Below are 25,720 nucleotides of genomic sequence, written 5' to 3'. Positions count from 1 at the left end.
AGTGGAAACGTTTTCTGGTGTGATGAATTACGCTTCAATATCTGGAAGTCTGGTGGACTAATTGGGTTTGGAGGGTGTCAGGAGAAAGCTACTTGCTGGAATGCGTGTAGTGTCTATTGTAAAGTTTGCTGGATCGATGGTCTGGCCCCTTAGTCCCAGGAAATGGTAATGCTAACTCTTCAGCATACAATTTTAGACAACTGTATGCTTCCAGCTTTGTGGCACCACATTGGGGAAGGCAATTTCCTGTTCCTGCATGACTGTGCCCCTGTGCACAAAGCAAGGTAAAGACATGGTTTGTCAAGTTTAATGTAGAGGAACATGAGTGGGCCTGCACAGAGACCTGGCTTAACCCCACTAAACACCTTTAAGTTAAATTGGAACGAGGGCTGGGCACAAATTGCCACAGACACACTACAAAATCTTGTAGAAGTCAGAAGAGCGGAGGGTCTTATAGGCATGGGGGGGCTATCATATTAATGTGCATGGTTTTGGAATGGGATATCCAACAAGCTCATATAGGTGTGATGGTAAGGTGATCATACTTTTGATCATATAGATTATGTCTGTGTTGGTGCATTCTGTCATATACATGCTGGACACCTAGCAGACCTTATTCATTTATGTTTCTAGGAAGTATGCAAGAACACAGTAAATTTCTGCATAACTTCAGGTTCCCGTGCCTTTATTACATATGGTATACAATTTAGGAAATATTTATCGATGCTAGACTTTTAGCCCCAGAGGTACAAGGTTATTTAATGCCATACACAAGTTTTTCCTTGCAAATAAATAATTCCCAAATTATGACCAATAATATAATTTCCTTCTAACGGCATAGAAAATCCAGAAGATGCTGAGCTTCACCTAGAGACCCTGGGACAAATCTGCAGAATGTTGAGGTAGGTGCATATGTTCCTGTCTAACTGGATCCAGGGACTTGGTGTACCCACTATCCAAATACATTCTGCTCAGTACCTATTACTTTGCAGGAATCATTACTAGCTCTGCATACAAGGTAGTAGAAAGCTCATTTCTCATCTCTGGACACATCAGGAATATATTACCCAATGCGGGAAGGAACTATATGTTTCTAGTTTCAATTAAACAAATGTTTACAAGAAATAAAGCCCTACTAAGTTCTCTCGTTCCCTAAATTCTGTGAGCTGCTTCTTATCTGGGTGTCTTCAGTCACTATTGTATAAGATGTTTTAGGTTATCTACAAAATATGTTGAAATTAATAGCACTATGTGAGGAAAGTTAAATGGAAAGTTAAACTGTGTTGATTACATCGTCAAAGATAAGCCAACATTCAAGAACCAGATATCACTCTAGAACAGGACACCCCTGCTCTAGAACTAATACATGAAACATTACAGTATATAAGATATGGACTTAATGTACTATTTAGGTGTGATTTAGGCAACTGAATTTCCATTCAGACAGAAAATGCAGGTAAACGAAAACCAAAATGTTACATTGGAGCAGCCCAACAAGGACAGCTTCGTGTAACATTATCTTGGTTTTTAATGTGCAGTTTAGCACTGCAGAGATGTGGAATTCAGCAGCCCCATCCTCTGGCACAAAATCATAAGGTGTAATACTTCATTTTGGAGCAGTAATTGACAGACATTTATTCCAGAGCAAAACTACAGGAACATTCTACGATACAGCATAATATCTTACAGTAGAAATGGCAGATATTACAAGAAGCGTAATGTTCTAGCCCAACAGCTCGCAAATATTGCTCTAAAATGCAATTGTTTAAAGTATAACAATCCTGTAGAATACAATATTTCTCTGTTTGATAATGAAGCATTACCACATTCAGATTTAAAAGAAAGTTATTACAATGCAGAAACAAATCATACAAGTGGGTTGTTTTCCTATGATTGCTTTACTGAGACTTAGACTTTGGTTTTGGCTTTGATTTTGGCATTGGCCTGGAGCTATGGCCACAACAGCGTCGGAAGACGAAACAGCAACACTTCAGGCTGATGAAGATTGTGGTGAGTATCACAAAAAGGAGTAATCCGATAACATCTAAGGAGTGGTACTGAATGAAGTTCAACTCGTGGGCTGCTGGGCGCAAATGTGGGGCACCTTTGTGTCTCATCACAAACTCTACCCAGTGCACCGCAAGGTCCAGAGGATGGATTGGTCTATCAAGGTGGAGAGCAGACAGACGCTGAATGTTCTCCTTGTAACTAAATGACAAAAATGAACATAATTAAAAGCTCAGCCATCCGCAAATGATTTAGAACAAGAAGTGATTTTTTTTTTTGTAAACTGATCTTACGCAAGATTTACTGAATATACAACAACGGATCCGAATGTATCTACAATAAAGTAATATCCTAAATACATATTATCAGGATATAATTAGACAGAGCTTAAATTGTATCTGATGTTCAAGAGTACCATAGTTACAGATTGTCAGGATAGGGCCATTGTCATAATTTCACAGCCACACTTGAGATTTCTCTAGTGTTGTTAGCTCTATGCCTTTTCACTGTGTGCTGTGGACAATTCTTTGAAACGTTGAGCATGTGTTATGAATACAGGTTTTGTACTGACCTTGGATTGTTTATGACAGTATTCAGTGCGTTGCTAAGATCCTCTGGAGTCATGTCCAAGACATTGAGCATCAATCCAGCCCCTCGTGATTGAATCCTCACTGCGTTATCCATTTGGTCACCAAACAATGGCAGCATGACCATTGGGACCGCATTGCAGATACCTTCGTAAATGCCATGTGATCCAGCATGGGTAATGAAAGCTCGAGCCTTGGGATGAGCTACATTAAATATATAGAAAACCTTCATATATCTGAAGACCATTGTAAATGCACAAAAAACAGTGTTTGTTTACTTTCTTTTGAAATAAGAAAACTACTCCGTGGCAACCTTTTTGTGTCAATCCTCATATGTGTAATGCTTAAATGGACATTGCCAACTTTTGCTTTTGAGAGTTGAAGTGGATTGTCCATGTGGCTTGGTGTGAATGAGCGCCAGGATTTGAGGAAATTTCCCATTGCTCACGTGGCGTGCGAGGACCTTGAAGGCATAGAAAAGAAAGCAGAGGCCTACCCCCACCTGAGCCAACAAAGGTAGGTTGTGTGTGCAAGTATGTTTGTGTATATACATTAGTTTGTGTAAGTATTTTAGTATCTGTGTATGTTAGTAAGGATGTTAGTCTTTGTTGGTATGTAATTTTATGTGTATATAGGTTAGTATATGCGTGTAAGTATTTTAGTGTGTACAGTATGTATGCTACTGTGTGTAAGGATGTTGGTCTGTGTAAGTTACTGTATGTATGTTAATATACAGGTATATGTGTAAGTATGTTGTGTGTATGTTAGTATGTTACTGTGTGTGTAAATATGTTTGTACAGTGAAGGAAAAAACATTCTGATCCCCTGTTGATTTTGTACGTTTGCCCACTGAGAAAGAAATGGTCAGTATATAATTTTATGTTTATTTGAACAGTGAAAGACAGAACAACAACAAAAAAATCCAGAATAACACATTTCAAATAAGTTATAAATTGAGTGAAATACTGCACTCAACTGCCACTAACCCTAGGCTTGTCTCTGCTCATAAGGAATGCTTATAAGAAGATCATAAGGCATTGAGTGATGGTTAGGGGCATGGGAAGTGCATGGGAGCCCAGGCTTTAAGCTGGAACTGGGCCCAAGACAGCTGACTGTTGAGACTTACAGTTCTTTAAAATCCTGGTGTAAATGCTTTGCGGTTTGGCCCTCTTGTGTTCTCTGCTATATTAACTGAAAGATACTTACCAAGAAGGTCGTTCTGTGGCAGCCACTTAACAAGATGAGTGTTTTCTGCAAGATTTGAAGGCACCTTCCCTGTGTATCTCCATATAACCTGAGTATAAAGATGCAAGAAATATTTTACCATGGCGGCAAATTATTTTTTGAAGATTGAACCACGAATTTACATGTCATATACAGCTTTATTTTTCTTGACTAATTTAACCATAGCATATATCAGTCCAGCTCAGTCTTTCTAGCAGTAGAGTAATATAGTATAGGAAGGTCATGTTTCAAATAATTGATTCCACCCTATGACTATGCAAGTATTTGAACAAATTATTCTAAACTCACATGTCAAAAGAACAATGTAATTTTGTATTATTAATACAACACTGATCAATATACCCCTAGTCCTTAGAATGAGTAGCCAAAAGCAAAATCTCCAGCATAAACACACTGTTTTTTGGCTAAAGATAATGTGAACCTGTAGTTTAACAACAGCTTGCAGTCAGTCATACGACCATTTTTTAATATTGCCCTTTGTTCCTCACCCTTGTATAATTTAGTTTCGTACCGTTTGTGGGATGGTTCCTAGAGCCTCTGCAATGTCCATCGCCTTCTCAATGGGAATCTCAGACACCATGGATCCCAATGAAAAAACTACAAAGCCATGTTCTCCAGAACTATTCACAAGATTCTCAAATTCCTGTTACAAAAGGAAAGTGACAGGTTGAATTGTTTGGTTATTCAGGAATAAAGGATTAGGGTATATTTTATAATACAGTCATGATACAGCATTGTACTTCTATCTTGTATTAGAAACCTGTTATTCATTTGAAAACCCCCGAATATATTATTTGTGAAACCTGAGGGGGAGCTGCCCCTGGCTGGGTAATAGACCCCCGGCGAGCAACTTCAGTAGTCCTGAGCAATATTTAATACAGAGATAGGCTGGTGTGGTTAAAGATTTAGAATGATGGCGATGGAAGCTTCATAATAGGGCAAAGCCTCTTAATACGCCCTCTCCCCCTATTCCACAAAAGGGGGAAGCTCCAGGGCATACCCTCACCCTCTATTAGAGGTTATGCTTGGAAGCCCTGCTATTTTACAGAAGTTCACAGGGAGGCCAGAATAATGCAGTCCGATTCGCTGAGAACGAGAAGCGTTTCTGCACCTCTCTTTCTCAGCAAATTGATCTGTCTGTGGACTTTCTCAAAAGGACGGAGCCACTGGGACAGCCTCTCCGTCGTTTCCAAATGTAAAAAGGCCTCCAATTTTAGTTTGAAATGCAGGAAACTACATTTGTTGTCTGAAAACAAATGGACCAAGTCCAACCATTTGCGCTTCAGCTTAGGTTACAGATCTGCCGATTCTATAACAGCGCTGAGCTTTTTACAAAGAAAGAGTAGAAGTTCCATATTACTCGAAATAGCCTACACAATGTCTTTGCTACCTTAAAGGCTATATTAGCCATGCAATGCTCAGAGAAATGTAAAAAAAGCAAGAGTTTCATCTTAAACTCTACAGGCTGAACAAGCATGGGTTTTTTTGGAAAGTTTGCCAGGAGAAAGCCACTTCTCTATAAAAGAACATGGCAGCACCACTTAGGTTTGCAAAGTTGCATCTAAACAAACCACAAGACTTTTGGAATAATGTCCTTTGGACAGACAAGATCAAGGCGGAGATGTTTGGGCATAATGTACAGTGCCACGTTTGGCGAAAGCCAAACACAGCATATCAGCACAAACGCCTCATACCAAATGTGTCAAATGTGAGGCCTCGTCTGACAGCTAAAGCTTGGCCAAATTGGGTCATGCTACAGCACACCAGCAATTTTACAACAGAATGGCTGAAACGGAAAGGAATCAAGGCGTTGCAATGGCCCACCTCAACCTGATTGAGGTCCAGACCTCAACCCAATTGAAATGCAGTGGGGGCACCTCAAAAGGGCTGTGCATAAACAAATGACTGCAAACCATCAATGAAATGAAACCACATTGTAAAGAAGACTGGGTAAAAATTATTCCACTACGATGTGAGAGACTGATAAAGTCATACAGAAAACCATTATTTCAAGTTACTGTTAAAAGTAAGTTAAAGCTAAAGGTGGTGGTACAAGCTATTGCATCATAAGGTGGATTTACTTTTTTCACACATGGCTTCTCCATTTTGGCTTTATTTTTGTTAAATAAATCATGATATGGTGTAATGGTGTCATGTGTTGCTGTTCATTTGAGGTTGTATTTACCTAAATGTAAGACCTGCACAGGAATAGATATGTCCTGACAATAGAATTCAAAGAGGGTGTTCTTTCTTTTTCACACGACTGTACGTACACATTTTTAAATAAAATTGTAAGATCTTGTTAGAATATTTATTTAAAAAATGTTAATTTTGGTCTATGTTTCTTGGTTGATCTAAACCTGTAATGCAGGGTTTTCCATGTGGTACCCTTTTAATCTATACCCACAATGCAGGTTTTTCATGTGTCGGTTGATCTCTGTTTCCTTGTGGTTTTCATTTGATCTATACCCCCAGTGCAGGGTTTGCACATGTTATTCAGTTGATCTTGTTTTCCACATGGTTTTTATTTGATCTATATGCGTAATCCAGGGTTTGCATGTGTTAGTTGATCTCTGTTTCCATGTGGTTCTCACACCCCTACACATCCTCGCTCTCACACACACACACAAGTAAGCATCCATGCTCACATGACCCCGATACGTTGCTGTCTCCCCGTGCCTGTTCAAAATAGTTTAGAACTATTTTGAACTGGCATGGGGAGACAGGAACAAGGGGCCGCAGGGGTTGCACCGGCCCCCCTAGAGGCACAGGCTGTTGCGACCCCTGTAGTTATGCCAGTCCTTTATGGCCCTTGTACTGAAAAGTTTGGAGACCCCTGCTTTAGGCCAACACAAAGGCACAGAAAATGTATTTTTTATATTATTAATGCATTTTTATTGTGCACACCAAGCACATTGTAATTGAAACAATACCACAAAGAAAGTATGCAGGATTCCTTATGGTATTCTTCATGTAGATTAAGAAATTGGTATTAATGAGTAGTAGGGAAGAGAATGTGAATTATAATTTATTGCTACAAATTTCAGTAGGGTATATTGGCAGCTTTGGGGAGCTCTGTATTAAACCAATAACAATATGTATTATCAACCAAACTCACAGAGTCAATAGCGGAATCTTGACGAAAAGTGTGCAGCAAACTGTGTAACAAATAACATTAGACAAGGTTTCCTATAGAGCAATAAAAGTAATTATTTTATAAATAATAATAATTTACATAATGCATAGACTGTATGATGCAAATGCCACATTTTTGCATAACTTTTAAAAGTACTATCAATTATGCATAACTATAATTTACCCCGTCATTCACCTTCATCTACTCAGTCATATTATATTCATGAGAAAAGTAATGACTTATACCATTTAAAACATGAGCTGAAGCACTTTACGTCATACCTGGTTCAGTGGATTCCGGTTGATACAGTTGATACCGCCTATAAAAACCATGTTTGGCATCACAGGTCTAGGGAATTCAAAGACAAAGTCATACCTCATCAGCCAGATTGAAGCTCGGCTAAATAGTTCTACAGCAGTGATATCCCTCTTTAAAAAGTCAGATGCCAACTGTGCATAAGGGTGGTAGAATATCCGGCTAAATACATAGTCAGTTAATCTGACTATAAAGTTTTTCATCTTTTCGCTGAAAGTCATGTGGTCTGTATATGTGGTAAAGAATCTTGGCACATAGGATGGTGGGCTTGGAGACTGAGTGGCTTCCTGGTCCATTCCAAATGGAGTTCCGCGCATGAAGTACACAGAAGGAATAGCCAGGTGTTCAGCAACTATTTCACCGCATGGGAAGACAGGGTCATTCAACGCAGCATCAAAGCCGTTTTGTTCCAAATTCTTGATAAGGCTGGCATTTTTCAGTAAATATTCACAGGACGACAGAACCAAATTTGTGTAATTTGTTATCCTTTTATGCAGAGTCACAATTCTTTGTGGTAAAGTCATCTTTTTAAAAACATCGTCAGTTCCTTCTTTAAGATGGTTGTCTATAAATTCTTTGGTGTAAGGTACAGAGAACGTTCTCACAGTATAGTTGTCTAAATTCCTAAGGAGGAAGTTGGTTTCAGGGATGACCAAAACAATCTGGTGACCTCTGAGGGTCAGTTTGTCCACCAAACTTTTCATACTAAGCCAGTGACTTCCATCTTGTGGAAACACAAGAAGCCTCCCGCCATAAGCTAGACTTAAAGGCCCTAAAAGAAAGAGAATTCTAACAGGAACGAGAGAAATCATTTCAGCTACAGCTGCCCAGTAAGTACGTCTCAGGAACTTTTCTTTTGAATCCTTTGGCCCATTGCATTATACGTAATTGAAAGGGTACATTTGTACAAATAAAGGCAGTCCAGAGTTCATTGGTTACATTTATTTATGATAGCACAACGACCTTTGCCTTTCAAACAAACACTAAAGGGGTCAACACAGTTTACCTGATTGTGACAAACCATTGTAAGAACAGTAGAAAATATACCATTAAAGGGAATGTCAGACGCCCAATTTATATATAAAAATTCATGTAAGCAAGCGAATTCCAATTAAAATAATGGATGAAAAGAATATTACTGCTTTTCCTATGGGGAGCCGGATCTCTGTGCGCATGCTTATGTTCACCTGTATTTTATTGCTGCAGAATATCTGCATGCGGAATATGCGATTAGTCTGTGATATATTCTGGAAGGATGTGTGATAGTCTTCAAAGCAATAAGGTAATCTTCCTTTTTCAATTTTCTCCAACAAATATGGAGGGTAGTAGAAACCATATAGGGCAATAAGTATGTAGTAAAAAGGGTTTATTACACATAAAAAATACTTTACTTTTAAAACATACAGCAGCCAGCTTCCATGGTTTAAGATCCAGGCAGGAAAATAGACCAAAATAAGTCCGGAAAATACAATTCCAAAATAAAAATATTAAAATAACCAAAATAATCAGCTCAGTAAATGTCCGCAACATGCTTCGCCATATCAGGGCTTCCTCCTGGTGATAACGTTACCATAAGGAAAGGCCCGAATTTCCATTTAGGAACATAAATTTAAATCCCTGTAGGATGTAACAGCTCTGGGCCATAAATGTTGGCCCTAGCTGTCAGAGAAGAGACAACATAGGCATATTTAAATTGACAGTATGGTACCTAGCAATGTGTGCTAAGTAGGCTTTGGTTACATGAAACAAAAAGGCAGAAACACATATATAAAGTTTTGCATGGATGTCTCCTAGGTCCAGTATTCCCAGTGTAATTTACATGTTTTAATCCATCGTTCACTACAGTTACTACAGTTTCACGACTACAGTTTCACTACAGTGCTGCCTTTTCTAACTTGAGCTTGGACACTAAGGAGCAGTAGTACTAGTTTTGGCTATGATAGCCCCAAAATTTAAACCCAAATTATCAAGGATTTTAGAGGAGAGCTCTAAGTTAAGTAGAAAAATATCAATACTGAAATAAACTGTAAAAATTAACATACAACAGTTATACAGAACAGGAGGTTCCACTTTAGAAAAACTAGTAAGGGCGACATGCACCTGGCAACGTAGAAATACTACTAATTCACTCAATACAAAACACTGAAGATAAAAAAAAAACAAAGAAACAATGACACTAACTAACCAACTTCCTCATAAACTCTATAATAGGTCTCAAAATGCGAACAGAAGGAGATCCGTGTACCAGCTCAAGAAGTGGAGTTGTCTAAGTGGAACAGCACCTTTAATGTGTCACAGCTCATTTTATGTTCCAGTCACATCCTCGAGCAAGACATGATTGTGTGGATAGGGTAATAGGTAAGGTAATGATGAGTAAATACTCCAACTAAAAGGAATCTTGCAAAAGCCCAGCAAATAATCGCCTAATGCATTGCCTAATTTTGTATTTATCAAGCATTTTGAAAGGCTAACAAGGTTCCAGTTAGTTGGAGTCTTACCATTTGCCGGAGCAGAGCATTTTAAGAAAATGATAATACTGTAAAATAAAAAAAATGTGGTGTGATATACAACCACCAGGAGGAGCCACAACCCTCAGTGTTTGTTGCAAAATAGTTAAAAATACAGAGAATTTAATAGATATTATATATTATAATAATTATATGTATGTAATTCAGTGGTGTAACTGTATTAACTATACAACAAAGCGTAATATTATTGATTATATTATATATATTTATTGATTCCACATCTAAGCACTATTCATTAATAAAATTTCTGGTATATTGATATTAATTAATCAAGCCTATATGTTTACGTCTGTTGTAAGCGCCATGGGCTCTCATCTGAACTATTTTTTGTTTTATGTCCAAAATTTCCACCTACCTTTCCTGTGATTCCATTTTTTTGTATATATGCAAGTAATAGTACATTTTATTTAATAAAGCTAAAATAAAATGAGAACAAATATCCTGTAAGCCCTATATACCTTTACCCAGCTGCTTTTCAATTTACTTGTGTGCTTGTGGCTTCCCTCCTCCCATTAAAGTGGTGCCACCTGTATCCTGGACAGCCTGGAGGTGTCCCTGTCTCTGCAGTGTCGTATATAGGCCGCACCCTAAAAGTTTGGTGCTTTTTTAAAGAAAAAAAACTTTTTCTTTAAAAAAGCACCAAACTTTTAGGGTGCGGCCTATATACGGGGGCGGCCTATATCCGAGCCAATACGGTAATAACACCATATGCTGACACACATTCACATTAACACCATACTCTAACACACACATGCTCACATATGCTAACAGCATATAGTAACACAAGTGGAAGCCATACAATAACACACACTCTTAATACCAGAAACTCACACCATCTGACAAAATACAAACACACTGTAAAACCATACACTAACACAAATCCACAAAATATTTAAAATCATACACTTACACACACACACACACACATATACTGCATATACATATATATGCACACAGTCTCACTCCCCTTCTCTCTCCCTCTCACAGCTGTATATCTGCCTCTTTCGGTTCTCCCTGCTTCACTGCACGCTTGTCGTCTTGAAGCTCGCACTCTATGTGGGACCAGGACAGAAGGGAGCACAGGGCCGGGAATTGGGCTGAGGTAGAAAGCATCGGAAGTAAAGGGCTTAAGAACACTTGAGCTTCCCCATGCTGGGCTGCCCACCACAACATGGTTTAAGTCCGTTTTAGCCTACGCCTAGGGAGAAAAGGTAGACGTTGGGGTACTTTCTAAGTAGGGGCTACTTAGGAAGTACCCCAGCATCTACCTAATCTTTTGTGGGTACTTCTAATAGCAATCGTTTTGTACTTAATAATAATTAACTTTCAAAATTATTTAGGCATATAAGTAACATTTTGGTTTTATCAGAATACTGTATTTCATACATCACAGGCTGAGAAACTCATATTTAATATATGAATTAAAAGAGAATTAATTAAGAAAGTTAAGACTGTTCTGTATGGCAAAAGTGTTCAAACAGCAGGCATTTTGTGCCTAATAATAACCCCAGTTACCTATTGCACAGCTTTGCTGGGAGTGGTTTGTGCAGCTTAGGCAGTGTCTCTATTTGATCTTGTCTTACAAAAAAAATAGAGACACTGCCTCTATTTCATTTACTTTCAAGGGTGTCTTTTACAAACATCAGAAAGTAAAGCCACCAAATTGAAGGGCATATATATATATATATATATATATATATATATATATATATATATATATATATATATATATATATATATATATATATATATACACACACACACACACATTACAAAACCTTCATTGTATGGTTCAATACACTACATTATTATTTATTGATTAATAAAGTGCCACAAACCACTGCACATTATTCCGTATAAATAAACCTTTGTAGTGATGTTTACATATAAAAATATAATATAAAAAATGTATAGTATGTGCTAACCATTATATATATGCATCAGAAAATGTGGGGCCCCTTATTGAACAAAGGGACTGGGCCTCCCCTCCCCAGATGACTTCAGGATTTTTTCATCTACTCTGTTTTCTCCTTTGTTGGTGGCAATGATGGCACAGACAGGCTGTTTGGGTGCACTGACAAGCTGTCTGTGGACAAAGATGCCACAGGCAAGTCGTTTGAGGGCATAATTGCTACAGGCAAGCCATTTGGGGGCAAAGGTGATACATGCAAGCTGTTTGGAGGTATTGCCAAGCTGTTTGGGGACAAAGATGGCACAAGTGTGGCTTGCCAGGAGATGGAAGGCAGTGCTGCTTTTAAAGCGATTTTTGTGTATTTTATGTAACCCTGCTTGTTCTTTACAGTGAACCAGCTCTCACATAGGATATACAGTATATTGCATTTGTTTTTTTTCTCTTTCTGAACATGAAGGGACATTGTTTCTCTTTCCACTCTTCTATCTCTTAACAACTAGCACAGGCTTATGCCGAATTTATGACAAGCTGTTTGGGGGCAAAGTAGGCACAGGAAAGCTGTGGCACAGGCAAGCTATTTAAATCACAGATGGCGCATGCAAACTGTTTGGGGGCAAATATGGCACAGGCAAGCTATTTGAGGGCACAAACACTTTGGTATTACCAGCATTTATGTATAAACTTGTCTTAAAATATGATATGATCTTCATCTAAGTTACAATAATGAACAAACACAATCTGTTTTAACTACCGGTAGTACCATGAATACATTGAATACATAATTCAACTATTCACAGTGCAGGTTGGAAAAAGTATGCGAACACCAAGGATAGTCAGGAGTTAGCAAACCTGAAGTCCAATCAATGAAACGGGATTGGAGGTGTAATTTAGAGCTACTCTGACATATAATAAAACACTCAAACATTTTGAGTTTGTTATTATCAAGAGCCATCTGCTAATGTGAACCATGTCTCATAAAAAGACCCTCAATCAAGAATCTCACAGAGTTTGCATACGTATCAGTCCACAGCAAGACAGATTATTTTTTAAATGGAGTCTATTTAGTACTGTGTCTACTCTCCATAGAACTGGCCACCCAGCATTGATGACTCCAAGGGCACAACGCAGAATGCTCAAGAAGGTAAACAAGACTACCAGAGTAATAGCTACAGGCTTGAAGGAGTTTAATTTAACATCGCTATTTGTCTGAAGTTTGCCAAAGAGCACCTCGACCATCCACAGCGGTACAGGGAAAATCTTTTGTGGACCGATGAAACTAAGGTTGAATTGTTTGGGAAAAACAATAAAGACATGAAAGATTATCATTGTGTGTCATGGGCTTAAGTATATTGTAGTTGCCTATAGGTATGCCTTAAATATAGATCAGATCACATTTTATGATCAATTAATGCAGAAAACCAGGTAATTCCAAAGGGTTCACTTACTTTTTCTTGCCACTGTATTTGCACAGACAAGATGTTTAGGGACAAAGATGGCCAATACAAGCTGTTTGGGGAAATAAATGGCACAGGCAAGCTGTTTGTGGGATTAACAAGCTGGGTACAAAGATGACACACACTGGCTATTTGGGGACCAATATGGCATACATTAAAAATAAATAGTTCTAAAATCCACTCCTTATCTGCTGCATTTACATCTTCAGGTTCCGGTATGAGCGCACAGATGTCATCTAGTGTCTCATGAGAGTGAGTGCTGGCTTACACTGAGTTTAGTGCATGTGCAGTATCAATATAATGGCTGGAATATTCAAAGGAAACATAAAAAATAACATTGAAGCGTGCTGATTGCAGCTAATTGGGATTGGAAGTTTACAATAACCTTTCTATATAACCTATATAAAATCCAGCTGCATTTTTCTTATAACATATTACACATTTTAAACTTTTACTTGAACAGAGTGATTGGCGACTGACCGATTTTGTTAAACAGGGGCAATATGTATAAACGGGTAGTGGTGCTATAAGTGTGATAGGACTTGTTAATGACGTTTGAGCACCCCTGGTCATGTGGTCGATATCTTATGGTACATAAAGTGTCAGCATTGAAAGGGTTAAATGCCCTCAGTAAGGTTTATTTTTGCTTGACTGCGCTTGTGCAGTGTAATTAATGCCTCCTCTAGGGTGTCTACATTTAGTATAGTAGTCAGGTCTAGTGGAGGTTAGATTAAATATTTGATGGTTTGAAATGCACGTACTCAATGAATTCCTTTTAAGCAGAATTTTCTCAGAATCTTTTTGGTTTCAATGTAGTTTTTTCCAATTTTAAAAATTACCTCTAGGATGTCATTGTGTTTAATACTTTACCCATCATTGCTTACCCGCGGCACTGGCTGCTTTTCAGCGCAGCTATCTCCTCCTATAAAGATCATTTTTGGCATCACAGGTTCTGCAGAGTGCAGAACAAAATCATATTTAAACATCCACAGTTCTGCTTGGCTGAAGATTTCCAGCATATTCACATCTTTGTGCAGGAAATGTGAGGCCAGGCTTGTGTATTCGGCATTAATTTGCTGGCAAGCAATATGTTCCAATACCTGAACCAGAAAACACTTTATACGCGGTACTAAATCTGTCTGATCACAGTCAAGGTTAAAGTGTTGAGTTCTTGGGCAGCAAGTGGCCTTGTTGTCCCAATCACAGGCAATTCCCGGCAGGACATAAATAGCTGGGACAGAGAGATTTTTTGCAAGGATTGGACCACACGGAAACCAGGGATCCATAACCGCAACATTAAACGACATGTTGTGCAGGTATTGAAGAAGGTCTGTGTCTGCCATTAGATGTTGACAAGTATTACTAAGGACTGATGCAGTATATTTCAAATGCCTATATACTGTACTAATACCACAGAGCAAACTGTTCATTAGCGGTTCTTCTTTCGTGATGTCCATGTCTGTAATAAGTCCAGATGTAACTAGAGGTGCCGAGTACATTTTCACAATTAAATTCTCAGAAGAGACCAGATTGAAAGAGCTTCTTGGTATCACTACCACTATCTCATTTCCTTTTAACTTCAATTTGTCCACCATTGGAAGCATGTCTAACCACACATCAGCATTCTGAGGAATAACCAGCACCTTTCCACTTTCAGATACAATTGGGACCGCCAGTACAATACAAATCCAAAGAATCATGCGGGAAGAAGCCATTCGTGAAATCACCGGCCTTCAATGCAGAATAATCAACGTTCTCTTGTCATACAGCTCAAACCTTCTTATTTCAAGCCTACCAAAGACTGATGTTTGGTAGCTACTTAACTGAACTGCTCCACTAACAAAGTATTTATCGCAGTGACTCAGACATTGGTAACACTCCATATCAGCATAACACATGTACCATTGTTATACAAAGATATGTTTTAAGTGTATCATGACAAATGCAAGAATAATACATAGCTTTTCAAAGGGCAGGGTATTCTAGAACTAGGGCTAAAGGTACGTTTGAAACATTCTGGAGACAAAAATCCCCAATGTTATCATTGTCCATAACCCAATTTACTACCAACCTGCCAATATGACTTTAACTCTAGTTAATATTATTACATGGATACACCTTTTCACTTCATATTTCACTATGGAAAACACGAGAACATGCTTCTATATTTTCATTGGTATCAATAAACTTACTTTTTGCTTAAAAAAACAGTGTTCCCAATATTACAGTATTTAAATATTTGCCCAACTGACTGCAGATTAAGAGGAGACTGTGTGGTCTTCCCTCCTTCTGACCCTAGCGTGACTCTGTGAGAGATATCCTCACACCGCATGCGCAGGGCTGGGGAGAAGCACACTAATATGCACTATTACATATTAAATGAACAGTGTGGGTCCAGCGAAGTCATCAGAAAAGGACACGAGAGTCGCGGTTAGGGCTGGCAATAGGTGTTCAGGTCACCTTTGTGGTCAAACCCTGTACTTGGAGGTACAGAGCAAATAAGTAACCCATGGAAACCTAACATTGCAGGTATAGATCAACTGAAAATCACATACAAATTCAGTATGGAAGGTATAGATAAAAATGCATGGAAACCCTAAATTGTAGGCATAGATTATAGGTTACATACCTCAAACAGCTTGTCAGTGCACCCACGGATTCACAGAAAAAAAGGTTGGAATACAGCACTCAGTAGTGAGATGGTACCACCAAGCCCTTCAATAAATCCAAAATAAAGAAGCAGAGGCTCAGCACTCAAATGGTAAGGTGAGATTATTTCACGCAGGCAATGTTTCGACACACAGGTCTTTCTCAAACCTTAGACCCATGGATTGTCTGTGCTATCTTTGCCAGAGACAAGCTTGTAGATGCCTGCAAAGAGTCTGTCTGTGCCATATCTGCCCCAAAACAGCTTTCCTGTGCCTACTGTGTCCCCAAACACCATGGCTGTCCCATAATTGCCCCAAAACATACTGCTTTTGCAATCTCTGCCCCAAGCAGCCCCAACAGCCCCAACTTTTTCAGCTTGTCAATGCCCCCAAACAGCCTGTCTAGTTCATCTGTGCCAAACTTCTCAGTCCCCTTTTACAGCTTGCCTCTGCCATTTTGCCCCCCAAACAGCATGTCTGTGCCATCTCTGCCACCAAACATCTTGCCATTCCCCTTAAACAGCTTGTCTGTGTCATTTTTATGTCCCCAAACAGCTTGTCTGTGCCATCTTTGCTCCCAGATTAAACACGCAATCTTTGACACTAAACAGCTTGTCAGTGTCCCCAAACAGCCTGCCTATTCCATTTTTGCCCCCCAAAGCTATCATCCAGGCTAACACACAAACGCCTACACAAGTACACATACATATTCATGTATGACCAGGCCTTTGTGGAAAATTTTGGAGTAGCAGGAATGCAGTGGGGTCATGTTATGTAAAAGCAAGACTTCTCACGCAGTGTACAACTGCCAGAGAGTTAAGCTCTGGGCCCTTGGTGTGCACAGAGAGCAGATTTAAAGAGGGTGGATAAGTGGCTGCAGGGCTCATCCCAAGCTTCAAGAGTGGTGGGCCAATTCCCCCGTGTTAAAGGTGGCCCTTGACAGCATCTTAGATAAAAATCTAATTATTTTATGTCAGCCTTCTCCCTTAATGGTCAGATGTGGTTTTAAAAGGAATGGCATGTTTCAATACTACTGCTCATTTGATGCGAGAAAAATATTAAACGTATCCCTAATCTTTTTGGTCCAAATAAAAAAGAACAATGAACAACAAATAATAATATACACATATATCTTTCTTATGTCACAAGTAATTCAGCTTTGTTTGGGTTTAAAAGTCTTCAACAAAACCATCTCTTGTCAACCAGATGGCTCCATAGCTGAGCATTTCCTTCAGACTTACCCCCTCTTAAAAAACTTTGATTTTGTTAGGGAGAGAACATCACAATCCACGTGCATGAATGTGCCAAATTAAAAGTTTTTCACCAACTTGGGTAGTCAGTAAAGTGCAATGGATTGTACTTGTAAAGGACACATGTGACAAAGGTAGGTACTTAGCATGTACCTAACCAGCTGACAACATAGGATCTGGGAAAAGAGAATCACTCTGGCTACTTAAGTAGTGATGTGAATGCATATGTCCGTCATAAGGACTGTTCCCCATGTATCTTGTCATAAACAAACATTTCCTGTGGACAGGCACTTGGTAAGAAAAAAATAATGTGTAAGACACAGCATTAATAATGTTTGGCTGTTTTGAGGATTGGTAACATTAATGCTAATGTCTGGTGCTTCTACAACCATATGGAAACCTCTGTAACTCAACAAATCCATAACTCGATACACATTCTAACAGTGGCAACCATCAATTAGCATCACCAGTGTTTTTCTACTCTCAACCAGTAAAGGACTGTAATAAACAGAAGCAGCAGTAATGTAGAAACAGACACAAACAGGGACATGGCATCACTCAACAGAATGATTTATCAGTTAAGTATTTCAGATTTCACTGAGTAGCTGGCGTAGGACATTTGACAAATTTCTGGTTTAACCACTCAGACTTTCAAATTTGTTTTAATATGACATAGGTAGCTATCCAGCTTCAGTAGGTCATCTCTGTTGGGCGTAGGCATTGTGATTCAGCAACAGGTTGGCTTCCCTACAAACAACTGTATACTCTAAATGATTGCTAGTAAAACAAAGCAATTATATTGTTTTAAACCTAAAATTCTAGAAGGCTTAGTGAAAACTAAAATAAGGTAGCTCCGTGAAGAGTTCCATCCACTGTCCTCAGTAAACTCACATAAACACAATTACAAATCACAGATTTTGCAGCTTGGTCTTTCTTACAACATGTATTGGGATACCATTGACCATTCATAATGCATAAGTAATGAGGTAAGATCTCAACTCACCTTACAAAATGTATATAATATCTGATTATTGTAATATTATTTAAAGTTTGCAGCAATAAAGAAGCATACTAATCTTAGAAAATATAAAAATTTCCACCTGGGTCAGAGGCTTTCTCAGGACACAGTTGATTCCTCCTATAAACACCATGTTGGGCATCACTGGTTTCGGAAACTCTAGGACAAAATCTTGTCGCATTAGCCAAATGGCTCCATGGCTAAGGATTTCTTCCACAGTCACGTCCCTTTGAAGAAACCCTGAGGCAAGATCTTTATAAGGGGAATACACTACATCACAAAGTGCATGCATGGATAGTTCAAGTATAACATTTTTCAATCGTTCAATGAACGTCATGTGGTCAGTGGAGCCTGAAAACATCCGCGGGACATAAGATATTGGTAATGGACACTGGGAAGCCTTTGCATCTAAGTTGCAAGGGATTCCACGCAGAAAGAAGATGGAAGGCAAAGACAGGTGTTCCGCAAGTATCTGGCCACATGGTAGCATAGGGTCTGTAAAAAGAGCATCAAAGGAACTCTCCTCCAGATAGTTTATTAACTGGCTGTTGTTCAACATATGGATGCAAGTATCCATCATCAGTGCTGCTCCTTCTTTCAGCTTTTGGCGGATCTTTTGAAATTTCTGAAGTAAGGGCCTTGGAGAGAAAACCTCCATGGCAAAGGAAGTAAAGTGATTTTTCAACTCTGCTTCTGAATAGGACACAGGGTACATCTTCATCTCGAACTTTTGAGATTTCCCCAGATGGATACTGATCTCTGGTGCTACTACAACCACCTCATGCCCACGCTGACTCAATAAATCCACAACAGGACGCATACTCAGCCAGTGGCTTCCATCAAATGGCACCACCAGAAGCTTACCACCCTCAACCAAGCTTAATGGACTGTAGGGAATTAGAAGCAAAGTGGCTGCAGTAACAAAGACAGGGATACACCTGGCAGCCATGGTGTCTGTTTAAAGTACTAGGCTTATCAGCTAAATTATTTCACATTTGTACTATAGCTTGTTACACAGTAACAAGCCTTACTACGTCACTGACCAATAGGTTAAACATTAGGCAATTGCTAGCAAATCTGTCTAAATGTTCTTTGAAAAGCATTTTATACCAACAAACTTCCATGCGTTTGACTGGATATTTGGTTCAGTTAAAGCAAAGCTCGTTAAAACGATTAACATGCTGGTACCTCACCCTTGTTGCAATATTGGAATTCCTAATCTCCCTTCAGACTTGTGCTTTCACAGGTGTTGGTCCAAAGATTCATTCATTCACATTTGGTGAACATGCCCCCATATAGTCACTTCTAGTCAGAAGTGTTCCAGATGTTATCCCAGATTTTCAAACATCCAGTGAGAAGCAACCCTTGAGCGGCATTATTGAACAAATCAATTCAAAAGTTATTAAGACAAGCAACAAGCTGGTTAGGCAGATGTGTCTAACTACTTGGCTATGTATAGCCGAGGTCTGGAGATCATGACCCCCTGATTTGTTGCACATTCATAGGAAAACGGATTTTATCTTTTAGGTGGGCCAATTTATAGCACAAATTGAAGTCATCCTGAAAGCCTACCCGAAAGCTGGGTGTCTTTGCCTTTTGGGAGTGGGGGTGCTAATTTGAGCTAGTGGGGATTAAAGATTAGAGGGATTTTGAGGAGATGCAGCTTGAAGGATTCAGATGGAATTGCTGGAGGAATAATAAATACCAGGTGTACTGACCACACAAGTTAGATTAATGTTTTGTCAAACATTATACCCTTCACTTCCCCAATGGTATATTTTTTTGGGAGGGGGGTACTTGAGTCATATTTATTGCAACATTTCGGGGGGGGGGGTATCCTGCCTCCTGACAGCTATAAACTCTACATCACTAGTGGCATATGGTTAACCACTGGGGAGTCGGATACACTTTACATAGCCTCACTCCTTTTTACATTATGTGAGCCTGATGGGATGCATCTAGGAGCTCCATCTTTGTATTGGAAGAAAGGGTTTTTGTACTCCTTATCATTCAAACTCTCCCCACTAGTACATTCTTGGGTTCTGATTAAATATTTTGCACACTGTGAATTGTACAATGTTCATAATATAGCATTGGGGGATGTATGGAACCTTTTGTTTTTGCTTTTTCCCTTTGTTTTATTTTACTTTATACCTTTTCACTTTGGTTTTATTTAATAAATCTTCAATGCAAGAAAAAAAACCGGAGCGCAAGCATATTTCAGGAGCATTTGTTTCATCGTGCTGGCTAAAAGGGTAAGCGATATAGATCATTCACCTCTTATAACACCAGAACACCTGACCTTTTTATCTTGCATGCTTTCCTGTGCATAGTTCATGAAAATAGGTCATGAGAGAGAGGCTCAATCCTTCCTTATCAATGACTTATCATTTGGTCAATATATAATTGGCAGCAGATCATTCATTGCCTTTTTTACAGTGTTTATGAAAACCTGGTTAGCAGCTTATAACCCAGAAATTGAACTTCTAAGTAGGATATTGCATAGTACAGCCAATCCATTTCCTGACCTGAAGCTCTGTCCCTTATTGTCAACTCACCCTTATAATGGTTGGCTAATTCAATTAGAAACTCTAAAGGAGAACTCCCACCATTTTTTCTTACTAATATTAGATTAAAACATGTTTTGTGCTATACAAATCATTTCTATGTGTTCTTGCTCTGTTATCTTAGCATAATCTAAACCAAAACACCCGATGTCTAAAGGCACTGGAGAAAAATGAAGTAAAACTAGATTTTGTTGTACGGATATACATTGCTGTATACAGCACTGTACTTTATGCCCAAGGAGATTTTTTTTCATGTGACTTTCACTCTTTACAATAGGGCATAACATAACATCATGCGATCCTGAGAACGGGATGCTATAGATTGTAAGATTTGAGCAGGGTCCAACCCACATTCTGTTGCTGTTGTGTTATATACGTTATACTCTTTGTACACAGCTGAAGAATATGATGGCACTATATAAAACAATAAATATTAATAATAATTGTATTTGAGTATTTAGTATACACCAAAAGTGAGTGTTTTATATATATATATATATATATATATATATCTTATTTTAAAAACACAGTTATATAGGTTTATCTGGTGTACTGAACTGTAAAATGTAGATCCGTGAAATGTGAGCAATCGTAGTGTGACTAAGTGTTTCAGCTTGCACGAGCTTCTATTACACTCTGTTTATCGAGTGTGTAAATGACTTCTTACTTTGATATATTTGAAAAATGTCTAATGGGTTAATAACTACATGGAAACTATTTGTTCACTGGTAACGCATATCTTTATCCTCTGAATGGTGATTTTTTTTTGGGGGGGGTGACCTTTGCATGCAGAAGGCTAGGTAACCAGTTCTTTGAGTTCTTCTCATCAGCAATGTCCCAGGGGAAAGGTTAGTCTTACAGTTAATTATTCAACACAAGATACTGACTAGTCTCAAATCCAGCCATGTACTAGCTTTGAAGTCAATGCAACCGTATAAAGGTACACTCCAGTCACCAAATGCACTATATGCTGCAAACAGGGGTCTGTTGAAACCACTGTGCGCTTGTGTGGAAAGTGCTCTCATTAATTACCTGAAGGAGACCAGCAACAACTAAAGAGCTATAGTTACTACGTGTCACGTTGTGCTTGGTGTCCTGCCGCTGAGACTTGCTACCGGCAAGCAGGCAGCTGCGACACTCAGTAAGGGGTGGGGCAAGCTAGGCGGCGGACTTAAAAACCCGGAACTGCTATGCAGAGAAACCCTAGTGTAGTCCTGCTATCTTTGATTGCTGCATCGGTTTATGATGTTTTAATTATGATTTCCAGCTTGTCTGACTATGCTCTGCCTTCCTAATCTGTGTACCATGCCTTGCTATCCTGACTACTTGTTCTGTATGCTGACCTTGGCTTCGTCTGACTACCCGTTTAGTGTACTGAACAGGGGTGTAACTAGAAACCTCAGGGCCCCGGTGCGAGAATCTGTTAAGGGCACCCCCCCACCCCCAACCCATCTATCCCTTTCTCACGATCTACCCTCTCCCTCCCTACCCCCCTTCTCACGATCTACCCTCTCCCTCCCTACCCCCTTCTCACGATCTACCCTCTCCCTCCCTACCCCCCCTTCTCACGATCTACCCTCTCCCTCCCTACCCCCCCTTCTCACGATCTACCCTCTCCCTCCCTACCCCCCCTTCTCACGATCTACCCTCTCCCTCCCTACCCCCCTTCTCATGATCTACCCACTCCCTCCCTACCCCCCTTCTCACGATCTACCCTCTCCCTCCCTACCCCCCTTCTCACGATCTACCCTCTCCCTCCTTACCCCCCCTTCTCACGATCTACCCTCTCCCTCCCTACCCCCCCTTCTCACGATCTACCCTCTCCCTCCCTACCCCCTTCTCACAATCTACCCACTCCCTCCCTACCCCCTTCTCACGATCTACCCACTCCCTCCCTACCCCCCCTTCTCACGATCTACCCACTCCCTCCCTACCCCCCCTTCTCACGATCTACCCACTCCCTCCCTACCCCTCCTTCTCACGATCTACCCACTCCCTCCCTACCCCCCTTCTCACGATCTACCCACTCCCTCCCTACCCCCCTTTGTAGGTCATATGCCGGCGCACAGCGTGAAGCGCCGGCACCCGAGACAAACGCCTCACGCTCCCAACACTGCACTCTGGGCAGCGCCGAGGCAGGCGGCGGCAGCAGCAGCAGCAGCGGCATCCTGGATTTCTGTCAGTCAGGGGGGCCCAAGAGTTGCGGAGCGGTCGTTTTCAGCAACCGCTCGGCACCCCTTGGGCCCCCCTGACTGGCAGAACTCCAGGGCCCGGTCGCAGTCGCGACCCCTGCGACCCCGGTAGTTCCGCCACTGCTGCTCTGCATACATGACCTGCCTGCAGTGCTTTGCTACCAATACTCAGTGACTATACCTAAGCCTGATCTTTTGGGATCATCAAGCTATCTTGGGGCTCAACTCTTTGCTAGGTGCTTCAGGGTGAAGAATTCCTGCGTTGTGTGCTCCTGGGTTACAGGGCTGTCTTAACAGCATTGTAGGCTCTTGGGCAAAGCAATACACTGGAGCCTCTACCCACCCCCAAAAAATACATGATTGGAGTAAAAGTTAATAAACAGAAATATGCATATTTGTGTGTACATGTAGGGGACAGCAGGGCATAAGCCAGCTGCTTTGAGTCGACTGGGCAGGCATAGTCAACTGGCAGAGAAGTAGGACCGGTCCTACCATGGGTCCAGCTGTGCCTATTATACTCAGGCGCCACTTGGGCGCAGTGGGCAGGCGCAGTGGGCAGCATTGGTTGAGGAGTGCTAAGACAGGAGCACCCTGCAGTAGCAGGGCAGTGGCACCTTGCCACATGAAAACATAAAGATCAACCAAATAACATGTGCAAACCATGCATTATGGGTATAGATTAAATGTGAATCAGATGGAAACCGAGATCAACTGAATATCACATGGAAACTATGCATTGTGGGTATAGATCAAATGAGAACCACACGGTAACAGAGATCAACTGATGTGCGTGTCTAAATTTTGTCAAGGGCGGATCCAGAGGCTGACCTCGGGAGGGGCACTCATTCTAACACATACCCAGACACTCGCACTAATGCACGCACCCAGAAATTCAGCATTAACACACACATACACTTGACAATATTATACACACCCAGAGACTCACACAAACAAAAATATATTCAAACTAACACAATCAGTCACACACATACTAACATACCCAAATACACATGTTCACACACTAACATACCCAGATATACATGCTAACATACCCAGACACCCATTCTAAGACAGACAGGCTTAATGTTAGTCTTACTATCATTACAGGATATAGTGGTGTCTGCATAATGAAAGTCACAGACAGAATATTTATAATCCTGTGTTGTGCTACAAAACAATAAAAAACTTTGATTTAAAAAAAATAAAATAATATTCATAATCCACAGTCCAAATGTTGTCAGGTTCACACAGAAAACATATTCAAGGCAGCATGTAGTGTGCAGGGGAATACCATCACCATCTAGTGGTCAGAAACTAGAACAAACTTCATTATCTTCCAGAGAAAGGAAAACAATGGGTTAAATTCATGATTATTCATTAACCATTCATTTTCCATTGAATTACTATTCATTAATCAATCATTAACAATTGTACTACATGTTTCACCTTTCTTGGATGATTGAACAATGAATGATGCACTAGAACTGTATTATTATTAATAGAAAGAGATAAATACATTATTGGCAACACTTCGTTAATAAAAAAAATATATGTGTAGATATGAGCTGACCACTTACTATTAGTATATGTTGTAATTGGGGACACAAAGAGCAAGCTCAAAAATACAGTAACCTCAACCATATTAGAACACAAATATAAAAAAGGGGGTATGAGCTGCTCGCTTCACCACTATTATGATAAAACCTAGGTAATCAGAGAAGAACATAAGTAACAAGAATAATTATTATAAAAAATATATAGATCTTACATTTACGTATAAAATATGCTCCTATTTCTCAAGATAAAAAGTCCTCATACAAAAAGACCAGCATCTGCCAGGCTTCTCTATGCTCACACTATGCCTGACTTTTGTGAACTCTACTTAATTTCCACTGCATTACTTCCTTCTTAATTTCCAGCAGAACGCTGTCTAGATTCTTTCCAAAAAATTCAGGGGTAATCACAGTGCTATCAGTCTCACATAGGGTCTCAGGGGAAGAAACTGATAGCCCCTTTTTTCTTGTTGACCTTGTCTTTCTTAGCCAGTGCGTTATTCTCATGTGATTTCTTCAAGGCCATTTTATCTTATTGTTTTTCCACTTTGGAGTACTTTGGCTTAGAGCAAGAACTCTTCCATTGCACATCCATAGTTTTTTCTCTCTTTATTCTTCCTTCTCCTCTTCTTTTTTCTCTTTTTTTATTTTCCTTCCTTTTTATGCTGTCCAAGGGTGTAAATTCTGATACCAGTTAATAGCATAATGATGGCAGCAGTGTGGTTTAGCTATGGTGTTGTTCAGACCAATATTGTAGCAATGAGAAATATATATGGGGTATTGTTATAAGATGAAGGTGATGCAAAATGGCAATGTATACCTTTATTCAACATTCAGTCTTACTCTAATAGATCTGTAGGGACCACTTAAAGGTAACACTTCAAATCCAAATCAGAAAACATTGCGATCAAAACCTGATTATATATATTATATAATTTCATGACATCAATACATTTTGTATATTTTGTATTTAACAATATATATCATGTTAATATATCTTTGCAGAGGTATATATTTACCCAAGAATAAATTCTACACATTTTAAAAGTTTCTGGACCAATGACAATTATTAACTAAAAAACTCTGGAAAGCTCTCACATCGCAAAGTCAAGTGTGTTGTCAATGCAGAATTCTCATCCCAGCAGCTACATAACTCCCTTTATCCCAGTTTTGCCAGAGGAATGCACTTTTAATATCTATTCCTGATCAATTATATACGGTAATTATCAACAGCCTGACAAATATACTACATTATATATTATTTCAGTACTTTCGTAGATAAAATAAGGTTCACTTGCAAAAGTAACC

At 39.6% G+C, this 25,720-nt stretch overlaps 2 protein-coding genes across 3 annotated transcripts; both read right to left on the bottom strand.

Moving 5' to 3' along the window:
* Nucleotides 1–1,609: 1,609 nt before the first annotated feature.
* Nucleotides 1,610–19,053, bottom strand: LOC128501238 (UDP-glucuronosyltransferase 1A1-like). 2 transcript variants are annotated; one of them, XM_053470640.1, is made up of 5 exons: nucleotides 18,183–19,053; nucleotides 4,351–4,482; nucleotides 3,801–3,888; nucleotides 2,579–2,798; nucleotides 1,610–2,208 (listed from the first exon to the last, which is right to left on the bottom strand). In XM_053470640.1, the coding sequence occupies exons 1-5, from the start codon at nucleotides 19,047–19,049 to the stop codon at nucleotides 1,899–1,901; spliced, it is 1,617 nt and encodes a 538-aa protein (XP_053326615.1). In that variant the 5' UTR covers nucleotides 19,050–19,053; the 3' UTR covers nucleotides 1,610–1,898. The 2 variants fall into 2 exon arrangements, with proteins under 2 accessions (XP_053326615.1, XP_053326616.1); XM_053470641.1 differs by lacking the exon at nucleotides 18,183–19,053 and adding an exon at nucleotides 7,257–8,166.
* Nucleotides 14,051–15,159, bottom strand: LOC128501239 (UDP-glucuronosyltransferase 1A1-like). Its single transcript, XM_053470642.1, has one exon. The coding sequence runs from the start codon at nucleotides 14,897–14,899 to the stop codon at nucleotides 14,051–14,053; it is 849 nt and encodes a 282-aa protein (XP_053326617.1). The 5' UTR covers nucleotides 14,900–15,159.
* Nucleotides 19,054–25,720: the final 6,667 nt, after the last annotated feature.

This window comes from Spea bombifrons, chromosome 7 (assembly GCF_027358695.1).
Source record: "Spea bombifrons isolate aSpeBom1 chromosome 7, aSpeBom1.2.pri, whole genome shotgun sequence".
Lineage (NCBI taxonomy): Eukaryota > Metazoa > Chordata > Amphibia > Anura > Pelobatidae > Spea > Spea bombifrons.
Note: the sequence above shows the minus strand (reverse complement) of the source record. Positions and strands in the feature narration are given on the sequence as shown.